Source organism: Scyliorhinus torazame, chromosome 27 (assembly GCF_047496885.1).
Source record: "Scyliorhinus torazame isolate Kashiwa2021f chromosome 27, sScyTor2.1, whole genome shotgun sequence".
Taxonomy (NCBI): Eukaryota; Metazoa; Chordata; class Chondrichthyes; order Carcharhiniformes; family Scyliorhinidae; genus Scyliorhinus; species Scyliorhinus torazame.
In genome coordinates this window covers 20357935-20376597 of record NC_092733.1, presented here as the reverse complement: position 1 = coordinate 20376597, position 18663 = coordinate 20357935, and the positions used below count along the sequence as shown (strand labels likewise).

At 47.1% G+C, this 18663-nt stretch overlaps 1 protein-coding gene across 5 annotated transcripts in view; it reads right to left on the bottom strand.

Annotated features, from left to right (window-relative positions):
- dock6 (dedicator of cytokinesis 6) overlaps positions 1 to 18663 on the bottom strand; it is a 241117-nt gene that overhangs the window by 155360 nt on the left and 67094 nt on the right. For all 5 annotated transcript variants that reach the window (XM_072491074.1, XM_072491075.1, XM_072491076.1 and 2 more), the window contains exons 4-10: positions 17916 to 17984; positions 16559 to 16688; positions 9891 to 10103; positions 5011 to 5096; positions 1533 to 1599; positions 695 to 844; positions 461 to 541 (exon numbers count right to left, since the gene is read on the bottom strand). In XM_072491074.1, coding sequence (XP_072347175.1) covers positions 461 to 541; positions 695 to 844; positions 1533 to 1599; positions 5011 to 5096; positions 9891 to 10103; positions 16559 to 16688; positions 17916 to 17984 — 796 coding nt within the window. The remainder of the gene's footprint in view (positions 1 to 460; positions 542 to 694; positions 845 to 1532; positions 1600 to 5010; positions 5097 to 9890; positions 10104 to 16558; positions 16689 to 17915; positions 17985 to 18663) is intronic.

The window sequence follows — 18663 nt, the reverse complement described above, 5'->3', positions numbered from 1 at the left end:
ACCATTCAGCTTTTTGAGTTTGTGCCATCATTCAACGAGAAAGCAGCTGATCCTCTACCTCAACTCCATCTTTTCTCACTGTCCCCATAGTCCTCGATTCCCTGAGTATTCAAAAAGCTACCAATCTCAGTCTGGGAGACATTCGATGACTGAGCATTCACAGCTCTCTGGGGTAGAGGATTCGAAAGATGCACAACCCTCCGTGAAGAAATTTGTCTTCATCTCAGTTTGAAATGGCTGACCTTTTATAATGAAACCGTAAAACCTTATTCTACACTGCCCAGCCAGGGGAAACATCCTCTGTTAGGCCCCTTAAGAATTCTGAATGTTTCAATTAGGTCACCCGTATCCTAAACATACACATATATGTATAATATATATATAACTTTTAGGAACCAATGAATTATAGTAAGAATTCTCTAGAGTGAATGATGATTAGACAGGCGCGCATTCAGCTTACCTTGGAAGAATCAGACTCTTTCATAACCATGTAGGGTTCAGCACACTCCCCAATGTCACCCTGCTGCAGAACCTTTTCAAGCTAGACCAGGAAGAACGACAAAGTGAGAACCATTTCTGGTCAAATTCACCAGGTAAGATCAGCAACTTCGAAGGGGGGTGAAAATGTATGGTCAATGGCAATGAGGGGGATTTTAAAAATGATGGGTACTCCACAGGGAAGCTCCCTCCTTACCTTAATTACCAGGAAAATGTCAGTGGAAGGATATGTTATGGAGAAGATGGTAGATCTGGCCAATGTCGATATTGCAACATGGGGAATGTGAGGGCGGAGCAAGCCCTTCATTTGGTCAGAATTCAAATCAAAATAGAAGTTTTCAGAAATCTACAGTGAATAGCAGAAAGAAAACACTGTTAGTTTATTCAAAGGGCTGGTCCAAGCAGCTTCATCACAATCAGGAGCTAACTTCAAGGAGGGACTACTTTGGACAAAAAGTGATTGTGATACAGAGGCAGTAAACTCCATGTGGCAATGTACAATAAAGGCTACAAGATACTGAAACACCTGATCGAAGCCTACAGCTGGCATGCATCTCGCATTGCCAGTTACACTAGGTATTTTCTGTGGGAATCTGACCTCAAGCGTCCCGGTTACTAGTTAATTTCCCACATTTGGGCATTTTCCAGCATTGCTTGCGTGAGGCTTCGCCAGTTGCGGGCTAGCCCGATTAAGTCAGGGCTCCCCACGTGAGAGCAGCAGCCTGTCTCAAAGCAACAACTGACAACATCCCCAGAGCAAAGCTTCAAGACAGCTGAAGATAAAGCAACTCCGTGATGCCTGTTACAGAGAAGATTGCTTACATTAGGAAGCCAGATAATGAGTGATCATTTCCCAGTTGATGAGGGATCAGGAACATAATGGAGGCCATTAGTGGGTGTTAAATACAATAACAACGTTCCTTTGCTTAGCAAATACTATTTTCCATCATCTTAATAGAGCCACCTGCCACTCTCACACAGAATAAAATGTGAAAAACATACACGAGGGAACACATGTTGGAACAGTCACATACCTTTTTCTTTTCCTTCACATCGTACAGGGCAAGAACCCCAAATATGGGCTCGATTTCAATTTCAAACCTTTGATTAAAGAGAAGAAAACAATTCCATCATGCACAGTACCATAAAATCCTTACAGTGCAGAAGGAGGCCATTTGGCCCATCGCCTCTGCACCGACTCTCTGAAAGAGCATCCTTCCTGGGCCCACTCCTCCACCCTATTCCCGTAACCCCACCTAATCTGCACATTAAGGGAAACTTTTTATCATTGCCAATCCACCTAACTGGCACATCTTTGGGCTGTGGGAGGAAACCGGAGTACCCGGAGGAAACACATGGGGAGAAAGTGCAAACTTCGCACAAACAGCCGCCCAAGGCTGGAATTGAACCCGGGTCCCTGGCACTGTGAGGCAGCAGTGCTAATCACTGTGCTACCCTATGCAGGGGCAGACATTTTGCTACTGCGCTGAACTTACAGCCAGAGTACCTTGCATTAACTGACACCCAATCAAACACCAACACAGATTTGTAAGAATTTGAAGCGCTTCTTATCCTGCACAAATCAGAGCAGTATTCTTTCAGAAAGGATCAAACATGCCCTTATCTGCCCACGTTACTAAGTGTGTTAATAGCGAATTTAATGTTGCTCAGTCTGTTAACAGTGAATTTAAGCACATACAGGATTGTTAGGAAATACACCATCCAAGACAGCATGGAACTGCTCTCTCCCATACAACAGGAGTTTGGGCTATCTCAATCCAGATTCTACAGCACAAAGCCCCAAAGTTCAGTGCCAAATAGTGCTCAAAGGCCACAGCAAAGAACAAAGAACAAAGAACAAAGAAATGTACAGCACAGGAACAGGCCCTTCGGCCCTCCAAGCCCGTGCCGACCATACTGCCCGACTAAACTACAATCTTCTACACTTCCTGGGTCCGTATCCTTCTATTCCCATCCTATTCATATATTTGTCAAGATGCCCCTTAAATGTCCCTATCGTCCCTGCCTCCACTACCTCCTCCGGTAGTGAGTTCCAGGCACCCACTACCCTCTGCGTAAAAAACTTGCCTCGTACATCTACTCTAAACTTTGCCCCTCTCACCTTAAACCTATGCCCCCTAGTAATTGACCCCTCTACCCTGGGGAAAAGCCTCTGACTATCCACTCTGTCTATGCCCCTCATAATTTTGTATACCTCTATCAGGTCGCCCCTCAACCTCCTTCGTTCCAGTGAGAACAAACCGAGTTTATTCAATCGCTCCTCATAGCTTATGCCCTCCATACCAGGCAACATTCTGGTAAATCTCTTCTGCACCCTCTCTAAAGCCTCCACATCCTTCTGGTAGTGTGGCGACCAGAATTGAACACTATACTCCAAGTGTGGCCTAACTAAGGTTCTATACAGCTGCAACATGACTTGCCAATTCTTATACTCAATGCCCCGGCCAATGAAGGCAAGCATGCCGTATGCCTTCTTGACTACCTTCTCCACCTGTGTAGCCCCTTTCAGTGATCTGTGGACCTGTACTCCTAGATCTCTTTGACTTTCAATACTCCTGAGGGTTCTACCATTCACTGTATATTCCCTACCTGCATTAGCCCTTCCAAAATGCATTACCTCACATTTGTCCAGGTTAAACTCCATCTGCCATCTCTCCGCCCAAGTCTCCAGACAATCTAAATCCTGCTGTATCCTCAGACAGTCCTCATCGCTATCCGCAATTCCACCAACCTTTGTGTCGTCTGCAAACTTACTAATCAGACCAGTTACATTTTCCTCCAAATCATTTATATATACTACAAAGAGCAAAGGTCCCAGCACTGATCCCTGTGGAACACCACTGGTCACAGCCCTCCAATTAGAAAAGCATCCCTCCATTGCTACCCTCTGCCTTCTATGGCCTAGCTTGAGAGGGAGACAAAAGTTTTTCATAGAATTTACAGTGCAGAAGGAGGCCATTCGGCCCATCGAGTCTGCACCGGCTCTTTGAAAGAGCACCCTATCCAAATCCACACCTCCACCCTATCCCCATAACCCAGTCACCCCACCCAACACTAAGGGCAATTTTGGACACTAAGGGCAATTTAACATGGCCAATCCACCTAACCTGCACATCTTTGGACTGTAGGAGGAAACCGGAGCACCCGGAGGAAACCCACGCACACACGGGGAGAACGTGCAGACTCCACACAGACAGTGACCCAAGCCGGGAATCGAACCTGGGACCCTGGAGCTGTGAAGCAATTGTGCTAACCACCATGCTACCGTGCTGACCTTTTTCTTCTGAAACTAGGTTTGAGGCACGTTGTTGAATTTGTTGGAGACTAAATCTAACCGCCTCTACACCTTCCCTAGAAATGGCTGATGCCAACGTCGGTGGTAAATAATGGAAACGAATATATCCAAATACCGTCATCTTTCAACTTGACGAACAAATGTTCCTGAAGAGAAACTGATAGGTTTACTTTAATCCAAATAAAGAATGAAGACACTTTGAGGAATGCTGAGCAACAGGAGGAGTGCTCCACTTCCACTGATTGACTCATTCAACAGCAATTAGGTATGGGTGGGGGGTAGGAAATAATTGGTCAGGGCCCCCACGCCACTCACTATACAGCAGCTCCAGCAAATTCTAGTAATTAAGGTACGGGTGGAGCTTGTTTGGGAAGTATCTAGCATGTGGGTGTTGGGCAAACACAGCATTAGGTTCTGCCATGATGACACCCACCCCACGAGCCAAAAGCTGCTAACTTTCACTGCCCTGCACTCGCACCCAAAGAGATGTTGAACCTTAGAATGTGGCAACATCTTCAGACGAGCAGCCGAAGGAAGCAAATAGATATGGTTTATCTGGCATGTTCCATGTTGTTATTATTGGAAAGGCAAACATTCTGACTGAATGCTGGATGAAATATCACAAACAATGTCCCGGTTTTCACTTCAGGTTTGTCACAGAGTACGGAGTGCTAAAACCCACAGATCAAAAAGGAAACTGAAACCATCAAAATACCACTTCTTAAACTGCTCTGCGCACTTGTAGAATTGCCCCCATTCTCACATGGCCATATCCAAGCACATTTGCGATTTCACAGTCCATGGGTTAACATGTACATCATCCCATTTTAATATTCAACACAGTGCAGGAGAGTGAGACAATCATATCTGTGCTGCAATGGGGCGGTATGGTGGCACAGTGGGTAGCACTGTTGCTTCACAGCACCAGGGACCAGAGTTCGATTCCCGGCTTGGGTCACTGTCTGTACGGAGTCTGCACGTTCTCTCCGTGTCTGCGTGGGTTTCCTCCAGGTGCTCCGCTTTCCTCCCACAAGTCCTGAAAGACGTGTTTGTTAGGTGAATTGAATATTCTGAATTCTCCCTCCATGTATCCGAAGAGGTGCCGGAGTGTGGCGACTAGGGGATTTTCACTGTAATTTCATTGCAGTGTTAATGTAAGCCTCTCTTGTGACAATAATAAAGATTATTATACTCACTTCAACGACAGGCATTTTACAAGAATTCTTTGTCCGAAATGTTCTTTGGGGACTTCGGGAATACTGCATCGCTCAACCGCTTCATCCTGTGAGTGGGAAAGCACAATCAGCAAGTGAGCCCGGAAAACACTTAATCTCTTTTTAAAGCAACAGAGATTAGTGTGGCAAATAATGGCTGCATCCATTGCCTGTTCGCTATCTGCAAAGTCTATTTGTATGCCAAGGCATCACTAATTTCTCACTGTCAACAAGGGTGGTACCAGGGGATTGGAGAGTGGCGAATGTCGTGCCCCTGTTCAAAAAAGGGACTAAGGATAACCCTGGGAATTACAGGCCAGTTAGTCTTACTTCGGTGGTCGGCAAAGTAATGGAAAGGGTACTGAAGGATAGGATTTCTGAGCATCTGGAAAGACACTGCTTGATTAGGGATAATCAGCACGGATTTGTGAGGGGTAGGTCTTGCCTTACGAGTCTTATTGAATTCTTTGAGGAGGTGACCAAGCATGTGGATGAAGGTAAAGCAGTGGATGTAGTGTACATGGATTTTAGTAAGGCATTTGATAAGGTTCCCCATGGTAGGCTTATGCAGAAAGCAAGGAGGCATGGGATAGTGGGAAATTTGGCCAGTTGGATAACGAACTGGCTAACCGATAGAAGCCAGAAAGTGGTGGTGGATGGCAAATATTCAGCCTGGATCCCAGTTACCAGTGGCGTACCGCAGGGATCAGTTCTGGGTCCTCTGCTGTTGTGATTTTCATTAATGACTTGGATGAGGGAGTTGAAGGGTGGGTCAGTAAATTTGCAGACGATACGAAGATTGGTGGAGTTGTGGATAGTGAGGTCGGCTGCAAAGAGACATAGATAGGATGCAGAGCTGGGCTGAGAAGTGGCAGATGGAGTTTAACCCTGAAAAGTGTGAGGTTGTCCATTTTGGAAGGACAAATATGAATGCGGAATACAGGGTTAACGGTAGAGTTCTTGGCAATGTGGAGGAGCAGAGAGATCTTGGGGTCTATGTTCATACATCTTTGAAAGTTGTCACTCAAGTGGATAGAGCTGTGAAGAAGGCCTATGGTGTGCTAGCGTTCATTAACAGAGGGATTGAATTTAAGAGCCGTGAGGTGATGATGCAGCTGTACAGAACTTTGGTACGGCCACATTTGGAGTACTGTGTACAGTTCTGGTCGCCTCATTTTAGGAAGGATGTGGAAGCTTTGGAAAAGGTGCAAAGGAGATTTACCAGGATGTTGCCTGGAATGGAGAGTAGGTCTTACGAGGAAAGGTTGAGGGTGCTGGGCCTTTTCTCATTAGAACGGAGAAGGATGAGAGGCGACTTGATAGAGGTCTATAAGATGATCAGGGGAATAGATAGACAGTCAGAGACTTTTTCCTCGGGTGGAACAAACCATCACAAGGGGACATAAATTTAAGGTGAATGGTGGAAGATATAGGGGGGATGTCAGAGGTAGGTTCTTTACCCAGAGAGTAGTGGGGGCATGGAATGCACTGCCTGTGGAAGTAGTTGAGTTGGAAACATTAGGGACCTTCAGGCAGCTATTGGATAGATACATGGATTACGGTAGAATGATATAGTGTAGATTAATTTGTTCTTAAGGGTAGCATGGTAGCATTGTGGATAGCACAATTGCTTTACAGCTCCAGGGTCCCAGGTTCGATTCCGGCTTGGGTCACTGTCTGTGTGGAGTCTGCACATCCTCCCCGTGTGTGCGTGGGTTTCCTCCGGGTACTCCGGTTTCCTCCCACAGTCCAAAGATGTGCAGGTTAGGTGGATTGGCCATGATAAATTGCCCTTAATGTCCAAAATTGCCCTTAGTGTTGGATGGGGTTACTGGGTTATGGGGATAGGGTGGAGGTGTTGACCTTGGGTAGGGTGCTCTTTCCAAGAGCCGGTGCAGGCTCGATGGGCCGAATGGCCTCCTTCTGCACTGTCAATTCAATGATAATCTATGATTAATCTAGGACAAAGGTTCGGCACAACATCGTGAGCCGAAGGGCCTGTTCTGTGCTGTATTTTTCTATGTTCTATGTTCTAATTACCAATAAAATACCCAGTGTCTCCCGTTTTCCAGCAGGATTTAGTATAACGGTTAAGCTCTTACCATTGATGCTTAGATCGACAGAGAGAGCCGAGTTTGAGGCTCAACAATTATGACAAGAAACACTGAGCGAACCGACGGGTGGAAATTAGAAAGGAGGGAGCATTCCTGATCAGTGAAATGCTGGCTGCATTTAGAAGCTAGTAATTAGAAGTATTCATCCATTACATCGGGTTTTGTATTGTGCAGAATTATCATCCAATGCCAAAGGTTGCATAGATATGACAGTGCCTCTCAGCCATCCTGTTTCAGAACAGACATAATGACATTCAACCGGGCTAATAGATGCCACGGACAAGAGGGTCCGCATGGCTATATTTGATTCTTACATCTGATTCTTAGCAAAATCATGAGTTTACCACATTGTGCTTTCCCCCCCGATTTTGAAAGAATCAAGGAAGGGGGAAAGTAGCCGTCTCTTCAAAGTGACTGTGACCTCAGAAGAATCATAGAATCACTACAGTGCAGGAGGCCATTCGCCCCATCAAGTCTGCACCGACTCTTTTGAAAGACCACACTACCAAGCCCAATCCCCTATCCGATTCCTGAAACCCCACCCTAAGGGGCAATTTAGCATGGCCAATCCACCCAACCGGAGCACTCAGAAGAAACCCATGCAGGTACGGGGAGAAAGTGCAAACTCCACACAGGTGGGAATCGAACTCGGGTCCCTGGCGCCACCGTGCCACCAAGGTTAGTGTTCAGGTGTTGGAAACCTCACTTGTGGTGGTCATGAATGGGACCATGAGTACCAAGCACAGCATACGGTTGCTATGTTGTGCGAAGGATAATTTCTATCCACCACAAGGTGGTGCCAAAATTCCAAATAGATACAAACTCTTATAAAGTGGGACTCAGACCAACTAGATCAACACTTGCATAAAGATAGTATTGTATCGTATACATTATACAAAGCATCAGATAGCAGGTAAACAAAACGCAAAAGATGTGTAGAGCAGTTTAAGAAGTGACATTTTTGATGATTTCAGTTTCCTTTATTTGTTTTAACACTCCATACCCTGCCACAGGCCACACTCTGGGCCTGAAGCTCCTAACTTTACTGTTGCTAAACTATGCTGCTGGGGTGTGCAAGGTGGCTTGGGAATATTTCCTGCCCTTCAGCTTCTGCCCCACTGAAGAAGCATTTCACCAGTGATCTGCACTTTCCTAACACGTTGGTTTGAGATCAGGCACAGGATTGAGGCCAAGTACGCTTCTCTATTTAATTGTGAATTATGGCAGAAATGAAGGGCGGAATTCTCCCCCCCCCCCCCCACGCCGGGTGGGAGAATCGCCCGGGTGCCGCGCAAGTCCCGCCACGCCGCCCCAACGCGACCCCCCCCCAAACCGGCGCGGCGCGAATCACAGCTGGCCGCTAGGAGAAACGGCGCTTGCCGTTGGTAATGGGCGAGCGGTGATTCTCAGGCCCGGATGGGCCGAGCTGCCTGCCCAACACGACAAGTTCCCGCCGGCGCCATCCACACCTGGTCGCTGCCGGTGGGAACAGCGCGGGAACGCTGGGGGGGGGGGGGGGGGCGAGGGGGGTTCTTGTACCAGGGAGGGGCTCAAAAGGGGTCTGGCCCGCGATCGGTGCCCACCGATCAGCGGGCCGGCCTCTCTGAAGGAGGACCTCCTTTCCTCCGCTGCCCCGCAAGATCCATTGGATATCTTCTTGTGGGGCGGCCGCGGGGAGGACGGCAACTGCGCATGCGCGGGTGACGTCATTTACGCGGCGCCGCTCCTAGCCCCGGGGGGGGGGGGGGGGGGGGGGGGGGGGGAATAGGGGGCTGGGAACGGCCTCCGACGCCGGAGTGAAACACTACGGTTTTCACTCCGGCGTCGGGACTTAGTCTCCCGATGGGAGAATTGCGCCCCAAAGCTCTTGCTTCATCCTTCAAAGAGGGATGGCATCTTCCAAATAAAAGACGTGCAGGTTAAGTCGACTGGCCATGGTAAAATTGTCCCTTCGTGCTCAAAGGTTAGGTGGGCCCAGGTAGGGTGATCTTTGAAAGGGTTGGTGCAGACTCGATGGGCCGAATGGCCTCCTTCTGCACTGTAGGGATTCCATTAAACTAGGGAGGAATAACAGCTGTTTTCCAAGTATCTTCAAAACACCAATCACACAAGCTAGACAGACTGAGTGGAAAGACTTTAATGGAGTAGCTCCCTCTGGTCAATACGCCCCCATTAAAATGAACTAACAGGAAATTGCCGACTTTCAAGATGGTGATCAAAGACCCTGATGGCTCAGGGGTAAATAACCATTGCCAAACTGAGCAACGCGGACCAGTGATCCCAAGAAATAACCTGCTCCTGTGCTGTTAGTTGATCTTAGTCAGTCGAACACTTCAGCTGCCCTCAGTGACCTCCGAATTTTGGATTGGGGGGGGGGAGCGGGGGGGGGGGGGGGGGGTGTGTGTGTGTGTGTGTGTGTGTGTGTGTGTGAAACAAACCTGCATAACTGCAATTTCATAGAATCAGCATTGCACAAGTGGCCGCCACTGAACCCATAGAATCTGCTCCAACTTCTTCTGAAAGCATTCCAGCCCATTCTCTCTCTGCATCACTTCAATTTTTATCCTAGAAATATTTATCCAATATCCTCTGGCAAGCTACAGTGGAATCTGGCTCCATCATGCTATCAGTATTTGTCAGCAATCTAGCAGCAGAGTTTAAAGGGATCAAGTGTGCAGAGATTGACCATTCTGTATAAACATACAGCCCCCCCGCCTCCCCCACAGCAACTAGAAACAATCGCTTTACCTCATCTGGTGGTGGGAAGAGTGCCAGCACCTCCCCGTGTCGGTTCTCTCTCCTCTGCTCCCCATTGCGCCTGTCCACTTCCTCGATGGCTGTGCGCTCCAGGAGGCTGGGCAGCAGCACGTCAGCGGTGGAGTTCTTCAGGTCAAAGATACTGGAGGCCCAGCTACCCCGTGGCGTGTCGTCCAAAGACACTGACCTTCGCTTCAACTCATCCTACCAGCAAAAGAAGAACATGTCATTTGCAGCTTTTATTCATCAAGTCTTGTTCTGCATCCCTCCCCACCACCAGTTTCAAGCATCCTTTCCTCGTGAAACAATGATTTTTAAAAAGCCAGACAACATAGAACATAGAACATAGAACAATACAGCGCAGTACAGGCCCTTCGGCCCACGATGTTGCACCGAAACAAAAGCCATCTAACCTACACTATGCCATTATCATCCATATGTTTATGCAATAAACTTTTAAATGCCCTCAATGTTGGCGAGTTCACTACTGTAGCAGGTAGGGCATTCCACGGCCTCACTACTCTTTGCGTAAAGAACCTACCTCTGACCTCTGTCCTATATCTATTACCCCTCAGTTTAAAGTTATGTCCCCTCGTGCCAGCCATATCCATCCGCGGGAGAAGGCTCTCACTGTCCACCCTATCCAACCCCCTGATCATTTTGTATGCCTCTATTAAGTCTCCTCTTAGCCTTCTTCTCTCCAACGAAAACAACCTCAAGTCCGTCAGCCTTTCCTCATAAGATTTTCCCTCCATACCAGGCAACATCCTGGTAAATCTCCTCTGCACCCGCTCCAAAGCCTCCACGTCCTTCCTATAATGCTGTGACCAGAACTGTACGCAATACTCCAAATGCGGCCGGACCAGAGTTCTGTACAGCTGCAACATGACCTCTCGACTCCGGAACTCAATCCCTCTACCAATAAAGGCCAACACTCCATAGGCCTTCTTCACAACCCTATCAACCTGGGTGGCAACTTTCAGGGATCTATGTACATGGACACCTAGATCCCTCTGCTCAGCCACACTTTCAAGAACTTTACCATTAGCCAAATATTCCGCATTCCTGTTATTCCTTCCAAAGTGAATCACCTCACACTTCTCTACATTAAACTCCATTTGCCACCTCTCAGCCCAGCTCTGCAGCTTATCTATATCCCTCTGTAACCTGCTACATCCTTCCACACTATCGACAACACCACCGACTTTAGTATCATCTGCAAATTTACTCACCCACCCTTCTGTGCCTTCCTCTAGGTCATTGATAAAAATGACAAACAGCAACGGCCCCAGAACAGATCCTTGTGGTACTCCACTTGTGACTGTACTCCATTCTGAACATTTCCCATCAACCACCACCCTCTGTCTTCTTTCAGCTAGCCAATTTCTGATCCACATCTCTAAATCACCCTCAATCCCCAGCCTCCGTATTTTTTGCAATAGCCTACCGTGGGGAACCTTATCAAACGCTTTGCTGAAATCCATATACACCACATCAACTGCTCTACCCTCGTCTACCTGTTCAGTCACCTTCTCAAAGAACTCAATAAGGTTTGTGAGGCATGACCTACCCTTCACAAAGCCATGCTGACTATCCCTGATCATATCATTCCTATCTAGATGATTATAAATCTTGTCCCTTATAATCCCCTCCAAGACTTTACCCACTACAGACGTGAGGCTCACCGGTCTATAGTTGCCGGGGTTGTCTCTGCTCCCCTTTTTGAACAAAGGGACCACATTTGCTGTCCTCCAGTCCTCTGGCACTATTCCTGTAGCCAATGATGACATAAAAATCAAAGCCAAAGGTCCAGCAATCTCTTCCCTGGCCTCCCATAGAATCCTAGGATAAATCCCATCAGGTCCCGGGGACTTATCTATTTTCAGCCTGTCCAGAATTGCCAACACCTCTTCCCTACGTACCTCAATGCCATCTATTCTATTAGCCTGGGACTCAGCATTCTCCTCCACAACATTATCTTTTTCCTGAGTGAATACTGACGAAAAATATTCATTTAGTATCTCGCCTATCTCTTCAGACTCCACACACAATTTCCCATCCCTGTCCTTGACTGGTCCTACTCTTTCCCTAGTCATTCGCTTATTCTTGACATACGTATAGAAAGCTTTTGGGTTTTCCTTGATCCTTCCTGCCAAATACTTCTCATGTCCCCTCCTTGCTCGTCTTAGCTCTCTCTTTAGATCCTTCCTCGCTACCTTGTAACTATCCATCGCCCCAACCGAAACTTCACACTTCATCTTCACATAGGCCTCCTTCTTCCTCTTAACAAGAGATTCCACTTCCCTGGTAAACCACGGTTCCCTCGCTCGACGCCTTCCTCCCTGTCTGACCGGTACATACTTATCAAGAACACGCAGTAGCTGATCCTTGAACAAGCCCCACTTATCCAGTGTGCCCAACACTTGCAGCCTACTTCTCCACCTTATCCCCCCCAAGTCACGTCTAATGGCATCATAATTGCCCTTCCCCCAGCTATAACTCTTGCCCTGCGGTGTATACTTATCCCTTTCCATCATTAACGTAAACGTCACCGAATTGTGGTCACTGTCCCCAAAGTGCTCTCCTACCTCCAAATCCAACACCTGGCCTGGTTCATTACCCAAAACCAAATCCAACGTGGCCTCGCCTCTTGTTGGCATGTCAACATATTGTTTCAGGAAACCCTCCTGCACACACTGTACAAAAAACGACCCATCTATTGTACTCGAACTATATCTTTTCCAGTCAATATTTGGAAAGTTAAAGTCTCCCATAATAACTACCCTGTTACTTTCGCTCATATCCAGAATCATCTTCGCCATCCTTTCCTCTACATCCCTAGAACTATTTGGAGGCCTATAAAAAACTCCCAACAGGGTGACCTCTCCTTTCCTGTTTCTAACTTCAGCCAATACTACCTCGGAAGAAGAGTCCCCATCTAGCATCCTCTCCGCCACCGTAATACTGCTCTTGACTAGCAGCGCCACACCTCCCCCTCTTTTGCCTCCTTCTCTGAGCTTACTAAAACACCTAAACCCCGGAACCTGCAACATCCATTCCTGTCCCTGCTCTATCCATGTCTCCGAAATGGCCACAACATCGAAGTCCCAGGTACCAACCCACGCTGCCAGTTCCCCTACCTTGTTTCGTATACTCCTGGCATTGAAGTAGACACACTTCAAACCACCTACCTGAACGCTGGCCCCCTCCTGCGACGTCAAATCTGTGCTCCTGACCTCTATACTCTCATTCTCCCTTACCCTAAAACTACAATCCAGGTTCCCATGCCCCTGCTGCATTAGTTTAAACCCCCCCAAAGAGCACTAACAAATCTCCCCCCCAGGATATTTGTGCCCCTCAGGTTCAGATGTAGACCATCCTGTCTGTAGAGGTCCCACCTTCCCCAGAAAGAGCCCCAGTTATCCAAAAATCTGAAACCCTCCCGCCTGCACCATCCCTGTAGCCACGTGTTTAAATGCTCTCTCTCCCTATTCCTCATCTCACTATCACGTGGCACGGGCAACAACCCAGAGATAACAACTCTGTTTGTTCTAGTTCTGAGCTTCCATCCTAGCTCCCTGAAAGCCTGCCTGACATCCTTGTCCCCTTTCCTACCTATGTCGTTGGTGCCAATGTGGACCACGACTTGGGGCTGCTCCCCCTCCCCCCTAAGGACCCGGAAAACACGATCCGAGACATCACGTACCCTTGCACCTGGGAGGCAACATACCAAACGTGAGTCTCTCACGCTCCCACAAAATCTCCTATCTGATACAACAGTATCTAGGAAGAAAGGATAAACGTTCACATTTCAGGCAATAGGATTGAGGATATTTAAATCAAAGAATCAGATATTACAGAACACCATTTAGCCTTCTGTGCCTGTACTGGGCCTTGTAACAGTTATTCAATCCGTCCCACTCCTTACCCTTTCCAGATCGGTATGCAAATTTTCAGATATTATCCAAATCATTTTTGAAAGCTAGGCCTGAAACATCAGCGCTGTTCCTTGCTAAGTGCTAACCGACTTCCACAGGTTTTAACAGGATATATTCCACTTGCAACTGAATGATTTGCCATGAGTTTAAACTCGAACCGCTGCAGTATTTTGTTTCCTTGAAACACACCCATGCGCACTTGGAATCTGTAATAAAAGAATGCTCAAAACACATCAAGACTCAGACTCTCAGGACATCCCTCACAAGTGCTCGCGAGAAAAGTCAGCCCAAGCATAAGGAGGCAACAGGATACCAGTTACAGTACCAGACGTGGCCTAGTCCAGCACGTTCTTGCACATAGAAGTCAAAACCCACAGGATACCCAGCACATGCCAAAACCTACCGCCCACTGGCCACGTTCCCCACAAACCACACCTGGGGCAGCACACCAGACCCACCGACATCAGGAAAATCACACCCGCCTCAACCGAGGAGATTCCACCACCGAAGTGAAGAAGAACCATTAAGACATCTATTAATTGGGTGTCTTTGGAGGGGGGACAATTCTCCCCCTCAGATATAAGGGAACCCCTCCCCTTTAATCCAACAGACCGAAACAGGACCCGTAACGACATGCTACTCCCCTAGGGGGGGGAAACCCTAATTAACCAAGGAATGTTGGACACAGACCAACTCTGTATGCCATTTCAAGGAGGATACATGGGGACAGAGTAGCGCTGTCTCAACAGAGACAAAGACACTACCTCCCCATCACTTATTGCCCCCTACTCCAACAGCTCCAGAAACTCCAACCACAAGGAACACATCCGTCTCCATGATACATGATCTGTCTGCGCATTTGTAGGCGATAAGCACTCAAAATTCAAAGCAACAATAAAACAACAGCAAAATAAAAACCCGATACAGTTAGCCCTAACTGGGAGCTTTCTTCGACCTAAGTGAGGACTGATCTAACCTGACCTCCCACCACCACACCAACCATCCAGCCATTATCCGCCGTGGCTCTACTCACCTCTATAAATGAGGCAAGGGGCTAAAATCCACTCCCTTCCCATAAATGCAAGGATTTAAGCATCTTAAACATATTAAAAAGGAAGCAAGACTATGCATAAACCACATATCACTCCATATGCCTTTTGCCAAAAACAGGATACTAGGCGATCCTCGCCCTCGAATATCACACACCCTCGTCAGGAGAAAAGACAACAGCATGAAATCTACAACATAATGACAAAGTCCAAGATTATTGATGAACTGCATGATAATAACGCCATCTATGTCACTTGGAAAGGTCAAGGCCATGACAGGATTATCGAGCAACCCTCGAGTTCCATCAGATGAAGCACCTTCACCTCAGCCATGCCATCGTCCCGATGCCCAGGCAGCAAGGAACCTAGGGCCCGGCTGGTGGGGGATGACGGATGAATCGACTCACCAGCCAGCTCCATCCCCTCACAACGAGCATTGAGGTCAGGACTACACGAAACCAGTGGTCGGGACCTCCGATTGACCCCAGGTCTCAAAGACTGGATACAATGGGCGCCAGAAACCTGAAACACCCAGACTTCAAATCGAGATTACAAAATCCCAATTCTTAAAATCAGTCACGAATTCACCCCCCCCACTCCTCCCAGGAGATGGGGTTCATGAGTACTCCTCGTCCCCTAATCCCGGAGCCGGTCAGGATAAGTAACACACCATGCAGCGGGATTTCCAAGGATCGAAGGTGAGCCCCCACCAGGTAAATTGCTCTATCAAAAAATAGGATTCGCTCCTGTGCTTACACTATTTTCTCAAGGATATTTCACAGTTCATCAAAGTGAGCACCAAAATCCTGCACCCGGGAGCCGCGATCATCGTCCAGAACGCCATTCGCAATGGCAGCCATCAATCTGATGTCAATAGCACTGCTGAGTTTTGGGCCCACTCACCAGCAAAACAGCCACTGCACGATGGACCCCACCCTGCCTGCCTGCCTTAGATGAAGACTCTCTCTGATTTAACTCTGCACCTCTTTTGCCAAAATCTAGCCAGGATTCATCCAGGGACAATGTGCAAGATTAAGTAATTATGGGATGTGCATCAGGACAAAATAAAAGGTTAAAAGGCACATAGACCCAGAGCGCACGAAAACGCAGCTGGTCCCATGTCAGATTACATCATCACCACCCCCCCCCCCCCCCCCCACAGACCCTTATTTTTAAAATTGCTTCTCCTCGTTCTCCCCGAAAGAGGAAACATCCTCTCAGCATCCACCCCGTCAAGGCCCCTCAGGAACGTTTATGTTTAAATAAGATCATCTTTCATCCTTCTAAACTCCAATGGATACAGTCTTAACCTTTCTTCATATCACAACGCCTTCATCCGAGGATCAGTCGAGTGAGTCTTCGCTGAACTGCTTCTAACACAATCACTGCTTCTCCTTTCTTAAATAACGAGACGAAAACCGTATTATCGATATGGTCTCACCAAAGCCCTGTACAATTGTAGCAAAACTTCCCCACTTTTACATTGTATTCCTCTTGCAATGAACAACATTCCTTTTGCTTCCCTAATCACTTGCCGTACCTGCATACTAGCTTTTTTTGATTTTCGTGGAACTTGCCATCAGATAGCAATCACTGGTGTAAACTTCCACATTCAAAAATGCATCCAAGCACCGAATGAACTAACATTTGAACATCCTTCCTTCTCAAGTACCTGATCGTCCTGGCTCCCTCGGTCATCAACAATTTCATCAGACTCGAAGACCTGCTTGGGCAGGCCCCGCTGCCTCTCCCGCTGCTTCTCCAACGTGTTGGGGTTAAACGCAGTGCTCAGCTTTTGGTACCTGTTCCAAAATAACAAATAAACTAAAGGTTATGATAATGAGAAAAGGGAACGATCAAGGGATTTCCTCAGAGCCTGCGTATAATGGATAAAGGGATAAGGGGAGTGGGATTTGTTAGCATGCTCTTTCAGCGGGCCAGTACACTTGATGGGCCAAATGGCCTTCTTCTGCACTGTAAAGCTTCTTTGTACAGTGGGTCGAGGGTCTTGTCTCACCCTTGACTTCCCTGAAGTAAAGAGAAAGTTAAAGAGGCAAGAACACGGTCAAGGGGTTAAGACAGTGGATAGCTGTTTTATTTGAGTTGACTGATCACACGTTGGAAACCGTTCTTAAACATAAAGATAAAAGAAAAGCTGTCGATCACTGCTGTCTAAATACAAAAACAGCTAAAGCGACAAAGCTGAGTACAGTCAGGCTCATTCGTCACCAGCAGTGAATGCCGAGGTGAAAGGTTCCTGACCTACTGGAAAAATAATATTGAAGTGCAAAATTTGAAATGATTAATAAAAATTAATTTTAACTGGATTACTAGATGTTGTAGCCATTACAAAAGCATCATTAACATTCCCTGCCTCTACACTCTGTGGTTGCACACGGTGCTACAATGTGCCAATATGGTTCTCTGACAACCTGAACAAGTGTTTTATTGAGGTCAAAATGATGAAAGGTGAAAACACAGAAATGTTCACTTTCAAATTAACACCTGTACATTCACAAATCAATGATTCAGCCTTGTGATTTCAATATTTTACCAAAACAAAGTAGTATAAGGATCAGGCACATACAGGGTTAATGTGGGACAGAGTACAGTACCACCCACACTGATTTAAGAAGGCACATGACCCAGACCGAGGTTCAGTGCGGTGTTGAGCAGAAACATGTAAAGTCCGAGACATAGAGATAGCTCCTTGCCTGTGCCTTTTACAGTTTGTACATATACAGCGACATCTAGTTAATAAATACTTACTGTTAACCTGAAGACAAAAAAGGCCTCTTTAAGAGACACCGTTCTGTAATCAACACCCTCCCCACAAAAATGAGGAGTGGAGCCAAGCCGTTAAACATCAAAGCACACGTATTCTCTAATCCCACTTCTGCTCTCTTCAATTTCCTCCTAAAAGTTACCTGGTCACCAAACGTACTCAGTGCAGCATATCAGCAATAAACAAGCAGAACAAACTCTAATCAATTAAGAAAAATACAAAAGGTAAATCACAACAAACCCACTTTCTGTGAACAATGACCCAGTCTTCGGTGTAGATCTGTACCGCATCCCTCACACGGGGGTCCATTCCCCTGAAAGAGGATAAAATATTTCACGTAAATGCAATAGCTCTCAGTAATTTCTGTAAATGCAATAGCTACAGACATTCCTTTTGCTCTAGGTGAAGGCATAGGGTTGGATCGCCTTCCCACCCCAGGAACTTCCAGTCCCCCGGCCCTGTGCAGGCCGGGCGAGACATACAAAACGTTATAAACCTCAGCGGAACGACAAGATCCCACTGACGGTCAATGGTGAGCTCAACTTCATGTTCTTGAACTGTTGGGGTAGCCAACCCGCTGAGTGGCCTCTTCCCATCCTGCAGGTAATGGGTATCATACAAGCTAGCTTGCTTACATTGATTATAATGCCCTTAATAAGGTTAAACATTCCAATGCACTTCACAGGAGCGCTCATCAAAAATAATTTAGCACCGTGCCACATAAAACAGATGAGTAAAACCTTGATCAAAAGTTAGGTTTTAAGGACACCTCAAAGGAGAGAGTGAGATAGAGAGGTGGAGACATTCAGGGAGCAGACACCAGAGTTTGGGGCCTCAGCAGCTGAAGGCATGGCCACCAACGGTGGAGTGATTAAAAGCAGGGATGCGCAAGAGGTCAGAATTGTAGCAGCACGGACATCTCGACTTGTAGGACTGGAGAGGGTTACAGAAATAGGGAGTAAGATGTGTTGCTAGTGTGTTGGACAGAAGAG